Source organism: Triplophysa dalaica, chromosome 7 (assembly GCF_015846415.1).
Source record: "Triplophysa dalaica isolate WHDGS20190420 chromosome 7, ASM1584641v1, whole genome shotgun sequence".
Classification (NCBI taxonomy): Eukaryota; Metazoa; Chordata; class Actinopteri; order Cypriniformes; family Nemacheilidae; genus Triplophysa; species Triplophysa dalaica.
Window position 1 is genome coordinate 19,509,775 of NC_079548.1, and position 12,694 is coordinate 19,522,468.

The 12,694-nt window shown below is 39.8% G+C and overlaps 1 protein-coding gene across 1 annotated transcript in view; it reads left to right on the top strand.

Moving 5' to 3' along the window:
* The window catches only part of col5a3a (collagen, type V, alpha 3a), a 62,558-nt gene that overhangs the window by 36,991 nt on the left and 12,873 nt on the right, over positions 1 to 12,694 (top strand). Inside the window, exons 23-47 of the mRNA XM_056752040.1 lie at positions 464 to 517; positions 597 to 641; positions 1,270 to 1,323; positions 2,987 to 3,031; positions 3,491 to 3,544; positions 4,823 to 4,867; positions 5,055 to 5,108; positions 5,545 to 5,652; positions 5,737 to 5,790; positions 6,056 to 6,109; positions 6,216 to 6,260; positions 6,583 to 6,636; positions 7,505 to 7,549; positions 7,676 to 7,729; positions 7,806 to 7,859; positions 7,980 to 8,033; positions 8,135 to 8,242; positions 8,926 to 9,015; positions 9,184 to 9,237; positions 9,351 to 9,458; positions 9,552 to 9,659; positions 9,747 to 9,800; positions 9,901 to 9,954; positions 10,045 to 10,152; positions 10,399 to 10,452. Coding sequence (XP_056608018.1) covers positions 464 to 517; positions 597 to 641; positions 1,270 to 1,323; positions 2,987 to 3,031; positions 3,491 to 3,544; positions 4,823 to 4,867; positions 5,055 to 5,108; positions 5,545 to 5,652; positions 5,737 to 5,790; positions 6,056 to 6,109; positions 6,216 to 6,260; positions 6,583 to 6,636; positions 7,505 to 7,549; positions 7,676 to 7,729; positions 7,806 to 7,859; positions 7,980 to 8,033; positions 8,135 to 8,242; positions 8,926 to 9,015; positions 9,184 to 9,237; positions 9,351 to 9,458; positions 9,552 to 9,659; positions 9,747 to 9,800; positions 9,901 to 9,954; positions 10,045 to 10,152; positions 10,399 to 10,452 — 1,611 coding nt within the window. The remainder of the gene's footprint in view (positions 1 to 463; positions 518 to 596; positions 642 to 1,269; positions 1,324 to 2,986; positions 3,032 to 3,490; positions 3,545 to 4,822; positions 4,868 to 5,054; positions 5,109 to 5,544; positions 5,653 to 5,736; positions 5,791 to 6,055; positions 6,110 to 6,215; positions 6,261 to 6,582; positions 6,637 to 7,504; positions 7,550 to 7,675; positions 7,730 to 7,805; positions 7,860 to 7,979; positions 8,034 to 8,134; positions 8,243 to 8,925; positions 9,016 to 9,183; positions 9,238 to 9,350; positions 9,459 to 9,551; positions 9,660 to 9,746; positions 9,801 to 9,900; positions 9,955 to 10,044; positions 10,153 to 10,398; positions 10,453 to 12,694) is intronic.

Sequence of the window (12,694 nt, forward strand, 5' to 3'; positions counted from 1 at the left end):
AAGTCATGGATGCAAATTGGTCATCAAATAAAAGAGTCACAGTTTGACTACAAGATGTAGGATAGCATATGTGGCATGGTTGCCACAGAAAAAAATCAATTGCCGTCATGGTTTGTGGGAACAAACACATTTTTTTTGACATAAATCCACGAAACGGGAGTTTCTGTTGACAGCATGTAAGTGAATTCTATGGAAAATATCTGTGAAGCTTGCCATAATATAACGCTCATTTAACCGGTTTATGAGGCGACACGTGACAAAACTGTATTTCCCAGTGTTCTCTATGGCAGTCTGTGAGTGATATACACAAGATACAGCAGCAATTACACACCTAATGTGCATTCTTTAGTCCTCATTTTCTGTACTGAAATCTTCTGTCTTTGAAAGGTAATAGAGGCAAAATAATATGATATTGCCCAATGTGCCATATCACTTCTGATGACATATTTTTTTCTTTTCACAGGGACCACCAGGTGAACCTGGACCTTCGGGTCAACAGGGCAACCCTGGCGTACAGGTATGCATTTAACTCCCACGAGACATACATTATTCATCACATGAAATTGATGACAGCAAGCTTTTTTTCTTTATTTCAGGGCTTCCCTGGTTCGCAGGGTCCTATAGGCATGCCAGGAGAGAAGGTAAGCCCAGCTTTATTTAAGTATTAAAGCACTAACCTTTGACCCTTGGAAGATGAACATCTTAAAAGAAGTGTTGAGTGTGGCCAAGTGAGCGTCATACTCTGGGCGCTTTCATTCAGATCTCCAGAGGAAGCTAGACAGATAATCAATAGAGAAACTCAGCACACACAGATACAGAAGTACACACACACACCCACACATCTTCAGTTAAATGTGTGCTGGCATATTAAAGATTATGGATTGCAGTTAACAAGCTGGGTATAAAAGATGCTTTGGTTTGTGGCTTGGATCAGTGGGGATTCGGTATTGAGCTGAGTGAGGGGGAGAGAACGAGAAAACGTGTGGAGGATTGGCCAAATGTTTGGAAATGTCCTTACAAATATAGAGGAGTATGCAGAGAACATTTGAAAGGATCATCACTATTTGAAATGCTCGGCCAAATCATATTTAGCTTTTAGTAATCTCACCATGTCATTAGGTTTATATACGGGGTTGGATAATCATAAATTATTACATAATATTAGGGTATTGTAAATAAATGTTTTAGAATGAAAACCATTGCGTTTATTTGAAGTTCTCAGTAAAATAGCTTCGAAGATCTTTGCGTGTGTTTTCTGTTTATAAACAGGGTCCTCAGGGGAAACCTGGATTGGAGGGGATTTCTGGGATCGATGGTCCTCCGGTAAGTCTTGCAATCAGTTTGAATTGTTATTATAGTGTTGTTTTAAGTTTTATTGTAATTTCATTGTAATTTTATTATTGATATATGTGAGCCTGGATCACAAAACCAGCCTTTCTCTTGTCAATTGACCCGCTGTGCACGTGAGGTACTCTGAAAAGTGGAACTTTTTCCATATCGATGCGGCGCCGACGTGTCTAGAAAAAAATGTGCGATCCTGCAACGTGTCTACATTTAAAATACCAAATTTGCGCGTGTGTCAATTGTGAATCTCCCCTTAAGTAGCACGGCAACATTTTTTGTAAAAGCCAAAAATACATATGGGTCAAAATGATCCATTTTTTAATGGCAAAAATCATTAGGATATTAAGTAAAGATCACGTGCCATGAAGATATTTTGTAAATTTCGTACCGTAAATGTATCAAAATTTTATTATTGTGAGTGGATGGCCTGCTACAGAGCCTCTGATGGACAACTTCAAAGGCAATTTTCTCAATGTTTTTTTTTTTGCACCCTCAGATTCCAGAGTTTGAATTATTATCCTATCAAACCATACACCAATAGAATGCTTAATTATTCACCTTCAGGATCATGTAAAAATCTCGATTGTTAAAAATTGACCCATAAGACTGGTTTTGTTTTCCAGGGTCACATATTAATAATATTACTATTTACCATTTTATTTTTTATGTTAATTTTAGTTTCATGAAAAAAGGCATGCAAATCCACAGGCCATAAGGGCTTATGTGCATGACAAAATAAAGTAAATCTAAATTTAATAAACAAATCGTCCACAAACTGAAAACTAGTCCATAAATGTGTTTATGTTAAAGCAAAATAGTCAAATTTAATAGATCAATTTTGTTATTTGCTTTAACTATTTTATTATTTCCAAAAACACATTAAAAAATATTTTTGTGCACTCCAAGTACATTTACATTTTATCCAAAGCGAATTACATTGCATTATACTATACATTAGTTTTTTGAAGTATGTGGAATTCCTGGGATGGAACCCAAGATCTTGGCGTTGGTAATGCTTTAACCATTGAGCCACTGGAAAGCTATCAATCAATTTATATCAATTAAACCTCAGTCTGGTTGTTTTAAACAAGTTATAATAACTAAAACGGATAACTACGTAATAAAACGATAAAAGCAAAGTTATCTGTTTTAGCAAAAAACAATTTATTTGTTTATTTTTTATGTGGATATAGGTTACATTTATGTATATTTTGGCTTAAGTTTAAAGATAAATAACTTTCAGATATTTTGACAAATGAATGAAATAAAAAAATTGAATAGATCTATTTCCTAATCAGCATCTCTAAGTTTTTCACATCATTTTTAGCCCAATATTGGATTTGATTTCAATGAAATGTTTTACCAGTTTGGGTTTTTGTAAACGATTCAACTTTGAACCCATCATAGACTTATTTTTTTAAATGACTTATAATATCCTGACCATCCAGCACGGACACAAATGCACAAGCGTTCTGAAAACATTTTTGGGGCACGATTTTCATTCAAGCTCCTTGCGATAATCCAGAGTCCTCAGACCAGGCCTGGCCTTTCGTGTTGGCTCATTAGCTCTCTCACAGAAACAGGATGTCCCCTAATCAGCCCGCTGTCATTCTAACACCTGGTTATTCTGTTCAAATCACAGGGTCATCCAGGAAGAGAGGGACCCCCTGGGGAGAAAGGACACCAGGTGGGTTGCAATCAAGCGCGCGCACACACACACACACACAGCTCCACTGACCTGAATAAGCTGTGAAAATCTGAAGAGGAAACAGAGAGTGCCAAGTCTCTAAATGCGGCAGCACGCGGAAAGCGGCGCTCTGACAGTTTTCGCTGTCTAAAGCCTTTTGTCATAGGCGCTCCAGCTGCACTCTCTGAATTATCACTGTACACAAAGCGTGGCGGCACGCTTTTTATGCACGCAAGCCATCACGGTAATTGCAAATTCGAATCAACCCATCGGCATTGTGTGGTCATTGTTTCATTTTCACTGCCGAACCTTTACGTTATGTCATCGCCACCGAGCGTTCATGAAAACGTATTGTCGGGCAGACGTTACACCGTAATAGTTCAATCATACACAAATTATGGGGCATTGTAAGTTCAATGGTTTTCCCAACGTTAAACTGACGTTGTCTCTTTTATTCAGGGTTTATCGGGAGCACAGGGGCCGATTGGATATCCTGGACCTCGTGGAGTCAAGGTGAGAGGGGTTTAATATCACAGGTTGTACAGTTAGCTTCAAAGGCACGTAAAGACGTGCGGACTGGTGCGGTGGACTTTTTGATTGACAGTCTGACTGTGTGAGAATGGCAGCTGACTGGCTCAGGTAGATCAGTTTAATTCTCCCCGGAAAACCTTGACAGGCCGAGGAGCTTGTGACGGACAGCCAAAACGGCTACAAGGAGGAAAAGGAAACCCGTCTGGGCTTGTTTGTGTCTGATACCTTTCAGAATGCGGTCGAAGAACTGAAAAATGACTTTTTGCTTGTTGAACTGGGCACAACTACTGGCACATAAATCTGCCATGATGGTGTACTCCAGTATACAATTGTCAATGTCTATATTAGCGACTCTCTTCTTGTGCAGCTCTGTTATGAAGGAAAACATGTAGTAAAATGTATGTCTATATATGCATAGTTGGGTAGGTCCTTTGTCAAAGTTTGTGCATCAAATAAAACAGACAATTCACATTTAATCAGTTCATTACATAATAATTGATGTATCATAAGTAGATGCACAGATATATCGGGCAATAATCGGTATCGGTTGATTAAAGCTATTTTGTTTAAACAACGATCGGGGCCAATATCCTGTAAATCAAAAGAGGACAGAAAATGCTACAAGTTAGTGCTCTTTACATACAAAATGTTAAGAAACATCACCGGTCTGATGTTCAATAATAGTCATTATAAAATTTATAACATTCACAAAGTTAAGAAATAATAATTTCATCTTCTAAAGGTCTGTCATAAGACAAATGTCTTTTTTTGAGAAACCAACTTTAGGTCTTCCGAAGCATTTATAAAATGACATCCATTTAAGTTCAGATTTTCGTGTGTATTATCAATACATTCACGAACAGTTAAATGTTAAATACAAGTTTACTTAGAATGAGAATTAACATCGTGCAGTGTGCAGTGAATTTCATAAATACATAAATGATATTTTGGACTTTATCCGAGGAACTTTTGTCTTTTCTGCTGTGTCGGGCTGCTGTGTCAGCACTTGTCCGATGAAGCATTTGGGTCCTGCAGCGAACCTAAATAAAATCCCCTGATCCATATTCTATCATTCTGCAATTTATACATATTTCCTCCAGCTCTGTGACTCTTATTACTTTCTACAGTTTGTGCTAGTACTAGAAAGACGTCAATATCTAAGAGTCTGTTTTTCAGGTGAACATTCCCTATACCTGAGGTTTGGAGATTGAGCAGAGATCCCCGCGGCACACACTGATACATTCTGTTCTTTTCTAACAGGGTGCAGACGGAGTGAGAGGACTGAAGGGTAGCAAGGGGGAGAAGGTGAGAGAGAAAGAAATAATCCTCCCGCTTTCTAATAAAAAAGCAAAGGGAGAAGTCGACACATTCACTTATCAGTGTGGAGATAAGGCCATCACATGATATATGACTTTCGATAAAGTTCCTCGAATGTACTAATATTTTACCCGATTTTGTTTCGAGTTTATTCAATCCAGTTTGTCCATAACAGGGTGAAGACGGTTTCCCAGGGGCCAAGGGTGACATGGGCATCAAAGGAGACAGAGTGAGTCTTTAATGGTCCATAACAGCCTGAACAAACTATCATTACAAGTGGCTTTTGTTTAGGGATTTGAACAAACCTCTAACTCTGAATTAAATCTGGCTCATAACCCATCATGCACCGTTTGTGTTAGACATGAATAATGGGATTCGTTGAACGGAGGTTTGTGTTGCTTTTCAAAGAACAAAAGTCTGAGTTTCAAAGAACTCAGATTTACAATTTGCGAGCGGTGAACGATAAAACTCACTGAAACTTCTTTAGACGTATGTTAAAAGAAAGACCGGTGACTTTTTCAAGGGCCCAAATGTTCTTTGACCAGGACCAGTTTTAAGGGACAAGCATCACTTGTGAACCGTTACTTTAATGGATATACTTTCATAGAATGTGGTTTTATTGCTGATGTACGTGTTTAATAGTTATTGTGTGTGCACATTCTCAGGGTGATAACGGGCCTTCTGGAAGCAGCGGTGATGATGGGCCGGAGGGGCCGAAGGGTCAGTCGGGACCACTGGGAGAGCTCGGATCCCCTGGCATTGCAGGAGAAAAGGTAAGTGTCGCTTCTGTGTTTACACACTACTGGATAATGCATTTAAATAATGTTTTCTTATTCATCTCCTCATCACGTCTGCAGGGGAAACTTGGCGTTCCAGGATTGCCTGGATATCCAGGCAGACAGGGTTCTAAGGTAAAGCGACGTCATCAAAATAACAACAAGTTGCTTTTACGCTGTAGGTTACAGTCACGCTGCATTAATATTTTGATATGAAATTTTAACCGAGGATGATTAATGGCCATTTAGCTGTTTTATTAATAGCTTATGCGAGGCTACAATTAATATTTGGCTTATTTATGGTAATGGGACTTCAGAGGTTAATTTGTGGTTAATTAAATGTAGAGGTTGATTAATGAAGGGAATGTGGTAATTGATAAGCCTTCGTGTCGGCCCACAGGGATCGTTGGGCTTTCCCGGAACAGCTGGCCTGCCAGGAGAGACAGGAAGGAGGGTGAGAGGCCTGTGCCATACTACATTGTACATTGTCTTAGGGATCGCACACACTGCTGCACGAACGCCTGTGTGCACTACACGCTCATTTTTTGCTTTCTTTGCAGGGTCCTTCAGGACAGTCTGGTCCAGATGGGGAAAGAGGTCCAAACGTAAGTACTGACCATGCCAGAGACCTCAATAGTTTAACTGCATTCACACGCATAGAGAAGCAGCCAATAATAATTGATTGAACCATCATTTTAATTATGCATACTTTTCAGAGTCGCGCTGCAGTGGGAAATCAAGATCAATAGAGATTTGTTATATGATTCGCTATAGGAGCTATACTGTATGACTGAATACTATACTGTCTTTCTATTTTGCATTAAAGTAAATCCATTTTATGCACTTGTCCATGACCCAGAGGTCAAAGGTGTGTTTTGTAATTTGTTTGTTGACTGTGATGAAATAAAAAGTGGGGTTTACCTGCAGGGCTCACGTGGAGGAAGAGGAGCCAGAGGACCAACTGGAAAGCCTGGGGCCAAGGTGAGAAATCAGTCCTTTTGAGATTAATGTCACGTCTCATCTATTGGTACTTGTGTAGAAACTGAATTATGGTGTCTCATTCAGCCTGCAGGATCTGTCGTGCCAATGAACGACACAATCCAGTATCAAATGCTGTTTGACACGGAGAGTTCACCCTTCGTGATAATGCAGCCACATGCATGAACAGCAATAATTTTCGATGTCAAAACGCATTTGTTGTGGAGATGTTAAAGTGGTAGTTCTCTCAAAAATGAAATTGATTTCTTCATTTATTCAGCCTCATGTCATTCCAAAACTGTATGGCTTTGTTTCATTTACATCCCCCATTGACTTCCATCAAGGGGACACAAAACCACCGGGACGTTTCTCCAAATATTCTCCCTCATGCAGGTTTTGAATGACCTGAGGGTAGATAAATGATGCCAAACCATATATTTTGGAGTCTTTAAACGAATATAAGCAGCTAGATTTGTGTCTAAATCTTGGATCTTTATCATAAACACAACCTAATAGACCTGCTTCTGTTTATGATGTTAATATTAATCAAACAATAATACTTATGAGAAAAAGAAAAACCTTCGCTGCGTTTCATTTATTTCTTTGTTCTTAATTACTTGAATAATTATGTTCTGTTTACTTGAATAATTCCTTTGAACACTTCAGGGCTGTATGCCATTGTTTTAATTAAATCACTGCATATTTATATTAATATTTAATGTTTTAAAAAATGAAGTGTGTTCATATTGTTTGCTGCTGTGGCATCAAAATCACCATTAAAAAGAGAGAAATTTCACTGCTATTGGTATCAAATTATACTCTAATGATGTGTTTATTATAATATATAATCATTTCAATGTGCTTTCTTAAGGGCTCTTCTGGTCATGATGGTCCACAGGGTCACACGGGAGACGGAGTATGTTATCTATTTCATTTTCCTCATATTACTCTGTCAATTTAATAGCCTTAATGACATTTTACAATTCAATTCATTGTTAGAGATAAATGAATAATAGTATTTCTATCCTTCTCTATATTTCAGGGGCCTAAAGGGCCACAGGGACGAGAAGGAGAGGCCGGTCCGAGAGGACCAACTGTAAGTGAATAGTAATTCCAAAAGAAACGTTCACGTACGAACAAAAGAACTTGAACGTTTCGATTTGTTTTTTAAGGGGCCCCCGGGAAAAGATGGATTGCCAGGTCACCCAGGTCAGCGTGGCGAGCCAGTAAGTTTTTATATACTTTTTAAGAATTGTTTTGTTAACATCTAAAAGCTATTTTATAAAACTAAAAGACGGAAACTGAAGACATTTTCAGAGCACTTACGTTTAAACCTTTTCACGTAGGGGTTTCAAGGAAAGACGGGTCCTCCTGGCCCTGCTGGAGTGATTGGACCACAGGCGAGTTGATCCTGCATGATCCGCTTAATTTCTCTAATAATGCAACATTTATTTAAGTATATGCATTGAGCTAATAATGCGATTTCACACGCCTCCCTCAGGGGAAAAATGGAGAGACCGGTCTGACGGGCGAGAGAGGACACCCAGGTGCCCCAGGACCCCCTGGAGAGCAGGGTCTGCCCGGGGTTGCTGGCAAAGAGGGAACCAAGGTTAGTTCTCAGCATTAGAATAAAAATGAAAAGCCAGCTGTGCTGTGATTGGTCAGTTACCCGTGTGTAGTGATTGTTCGAATACTGCAAGCGCGTGACGGAAATGTAATGCCTCGTACCATATTTGGAACATCAGGTTTCAAAGCAATTGTACTGACAGGTACTCCCACCTTACTTGCGTACACATTTGGGCGGTTTTAGTTAAATCATACCATGAACTGAAGTAGATTTGTGGGGGTGTGGTTACACAAGGCATTTCAGGCAGGTCTGGGTGAGCATTCGCTTTTAGATAGAATGCATCTTTTGTTCCAACACTTTAATTTTGGCAATTTTACATGTCTAATACATGCATGAGCAACTTATAACACACCAAAGACACAGAAAAACACGCATTCACTCCATATGACCCCTTTAAGCATTAAATCAGGGGTTTTCCATCTGGGGTCCAAAAGTTTATTCATATATGGGGGTCCTTGGCATCATAAAGTTTGAAAACCCCTGCATTAGATCATCGATATCATCACGAAACCAAACACACTTAGTTAAATGTTACATTGCTCATTACACTCCATATGTTTCCGCTCATTCAATATAGATGAAGTTCCCAGCATGAATCATAATGGATGACTCCTAATGAATGAGTGAATCGTGGAAACAGAGATTCATCTTTCTGTGTTCTCCAGGGAGATCCGGGCCCTGCAGGGGTGCCAGGCAAGAGCGGTCCTGCCGGACGGCGTGGATTCAGAGGAGAAAGAGGCTTACCTGGCACTCTGGTAACATGCATCAGCGTTTCTCCTTCAGCCCGCAGAGAGAATATCTTATAATCCCCTTTGCAATGACCACAGTCTTTACATTGCTATATAGTGGTTTCAGCAAAAATAGATGTATATTTTTAACATACGTGTGTTCTCACCCCCCCTTCTTTGTTTGTGGTTTAATAGGGTGCTGCCGGTCTGAAGGGTGGAGAGGGCCCTGCTGGCATTGCAGGACCAATTGTAAGTGATATTTCATTGTCCAACATCCGCCTGTTTCCTCACCTTTGTGTTTTCTGCAAATCAGCAGAGCTGTCACATAATGTTGTTCACCTAAGTAAACCGTTGCACTTCAGGGTGCCACAGGAGAGCGAGGCCCTGCTGGCCCAGCAGGTGCCATTGGTCAGCCTGGCCGTCAGGGAGGCGTCGGCCCCGCCGGGCCAATGGGAGAGAAGGGCGAGTCGGTGAGTCGATAGGATGCTGTACTTTCCAAATTGAGTACTTTACTGCTGTGCTAGCTTCTGGAATAATTACAAATTACCCGTGTTCCTATTCAGGGTGAAAAAGGTCCTGTTGGCCCTGCCGGGCGAGATGGAGAGCAGGGCCCCTTGGGATTACCTGGTCCTGCTGGGCCAGCTGGGCCACCTGGAGAGGATGGTGATAAGGTAAGGAGTCTTTCTGTGTTTGTAAAGCAGATCTGAGCGTGTTCATGCTCATGTTATTGGTTATTTATGGGCCGAGTGTTTTTTCAGGGCGAGACAGGAGGGCCGGGACAGAAAGGCAGCAAGGGAGACAAGGGAGAGGCGGTGAGTATGGCTTCACACTGTAGCTTGTCAGAAGCGCTGAATATTGCATGAACTTTCATTAGAGGTGTGAAACAATGCCACTCTATATCTTATCTCTCAGGGACCCCCAGGGCCAACCGGGATCCAAGGACCCGCTGGACCGCCAGGATTAACGGTATGTGTGTCTCAATGTAAGCGAGGATGTTTAGAATTCTGTGTGTGTACGGTCTGTGCGTTTACAGTCCGCCGATGATGTCGCTTTCAGGGTCAGGATGGAGAGCCAGGACCGCGGGGACAGCAAGGAATGTTTGGCCCAAAAGGAGACGAAGGACCAGGGGGGTTTAAGGGGACTGATGGACCGACGGGGTTGCAGGTACACAGATGCAACTGACACATGAAACCAGGCCTATGATAAAACAATCAATAGTCAAAAAGCTGGATCTTAAACTTTACTTCTGAGTTGTTGCCATGTCGTGGTAAACGTTCTGTCAGTTCCAGATATTCTTAACCACGTTTGCAAAACCTCGGTTCATCCTTATCCAGTTCTCACAGTTCAATGAAGGGGTAAATCCACCTTAATTCTCCAAAAACGCCTCTCAATTTTCATGTGTGTCTTCAGGGAATGCCGGGACTTCCTGGAGAGAAGGGAGAGAGCGGCCATGTTGGATCTTTGGTAAGACTGCTCACATGAATGTTCTGACATCAAATCTGCTACTACCATTGGTTATGTTGTCTTTGAACAAACCTAAGCACAAGTATTGAATTTAGGTGACTATCTAATCCCACAAACCTTCCCAAAATATCTCTCTAACAGGACTGAAAGTAAGATCAAGGTTAGAGATTACTCCTTGCGAGACTTTGGCATCATTTATGTTTTCGAGTGTCAGGGCCGTGTAAAGAGAGAATGACAGGAGAAAGAGAGAGAGAGAGCGAGCATGGTGCTGGTTCAGAAGTGGAAGGCATGACAGCTGCTAATCAGATTACTGTGAGCCGGGGCAGTCTAATGAGCATGCTCCTTTGTGACAGTCTTCTAGCAGCTCTGTCAACCATGACGGAATGCAAAACAAGATTCTCAACAGTTCCAAACGCTCGCGCGATTAGATTAAGTGCATCAAAACAGAGCGGTAACAAGGCCATAGGACCTCATTGAGAACGTCTCATCCATGTGTGAATGCATGGATCTTGAGATTTCCAGCCGCTGATGCGTAGCCAGCGAGTTTTTCAGTTTTTTGTGTACCAGTTTGCTGTAAATAGTTCACTCAAAATAAACATTCTGCCATTGATTATTTCATGTTGTTCCCCACTCTTGTTGGTCAACACCTGTGACCGACTTTCTTCTGTGGAAAAAAATGACAGGAAACAATGTCTCATGACATAATAACTCGCTTGTGTGCTGAATAAAGCACCAAAGACTGTTAGCAAAAAACTTTTTCCAAGTACGGTCTTGTTGAAGGGGTCAACTTAAAGAGTTTTACAGTAAAATCAATGACATCTTACGTTGTTTATTCTACATCCTGAAGCACAGTGCTATTCATAACAAAGAAGTTTATGGATGTAGCGTAAATCAAATAAATGACAAGAAAACATTTGAAAACAAACAGTAAAGGGATCACAAAGTCAGCAGTGATTGATTTGATGTTACTTCTGTATTTAATTACTATTATAATAAGAATTCCTATGATAGAAAAGATCATTTATAATCTTTTTTTTAAATCACAGTAACTCATATTTAGAAACCAACCAAAAAATAAATAAAACCGTTTTGCTTAAAATGAGCCGAAATGATTCGCAGTGCATGAGAGGAGAAAGGCATGTTAGGTCTACAGTATATTGATATAGGTATCGGATAAAATGAGTTGAAAAATATTGGATATCGGCAAAATGTCAATATCGTTCATCCCTAGTGTAGATGTAAAAACATTTTAGAAATAAAACTGCAAAACTGTAATAGAAAACAGGACCATTATAAAATACACAGAATACATGGTGTTATTAAGGAAACAGCATAAGTGACATCATGAGATGTCATGTCAGCCAGTGTGATTTTACTTTCAAATCGCTAAAAGGGATAGTTTACGCAAAAATGAAAATTCTGTCATGATTTACTCACCCTCAAGTTGTTCCAAACCTGTATAGATTTCTTTGTTTGGCTTAACACAAAGGATGATAATTAGTTATGGTAATGTTATTGGTAAATATTGGTCATGTTTGCAACTGACAGTTCTAGGGCGCCATTGACTACCATAGTAGGAACAATTATATATACTGTATATAATAATCATATGTTTATCATAAATATATTTATATATTATATGAAATGTAATTTTTTTCTGTTGAACACAAAATATAGTTTGAGGAATTGAGTAAAGCAAACAGTAGAGAAGGAGAACCTATGACTACCATTTTATTGTTTTCTTCTATAGTAGTCAACGGTGGCCAAGAACTGTTTGGTTACGAAAAATCTTTCTCTGTGTTCTACCGAACAGAGATATTTAGTGTACCTCACATTATTTTGATTACGATAACTATAAAAATAAGTTTTAAATATACGTTTTTATGTTCTTAATTTAGGAGAACAGAGGGGCTCACATTACAACTGTAATGATGCAGATAAAGACTGATATTGTTTGGATCACATTCAGAAGGTTTTTTCTAACAACAAACAACATTCTTTCTTTCTGAAAGTCTTGTGTGCATTAAGTGTTTAAGTGAAGTCACAATGTACTATCACAAATTGAATCCACTCAACAGGATATATATTACATCCCTTTGTGTTCCACAGAAGAAAGTCATACACATTTCAAACAAGGACAGGAAATTGTCATTCTTGAAATCCAGCCTGAATCCATCCATCCATCTATTCTGGGGTATTATGTGGTGTTGTACGTTATTGACATTACACCAGTGCTCCTCGC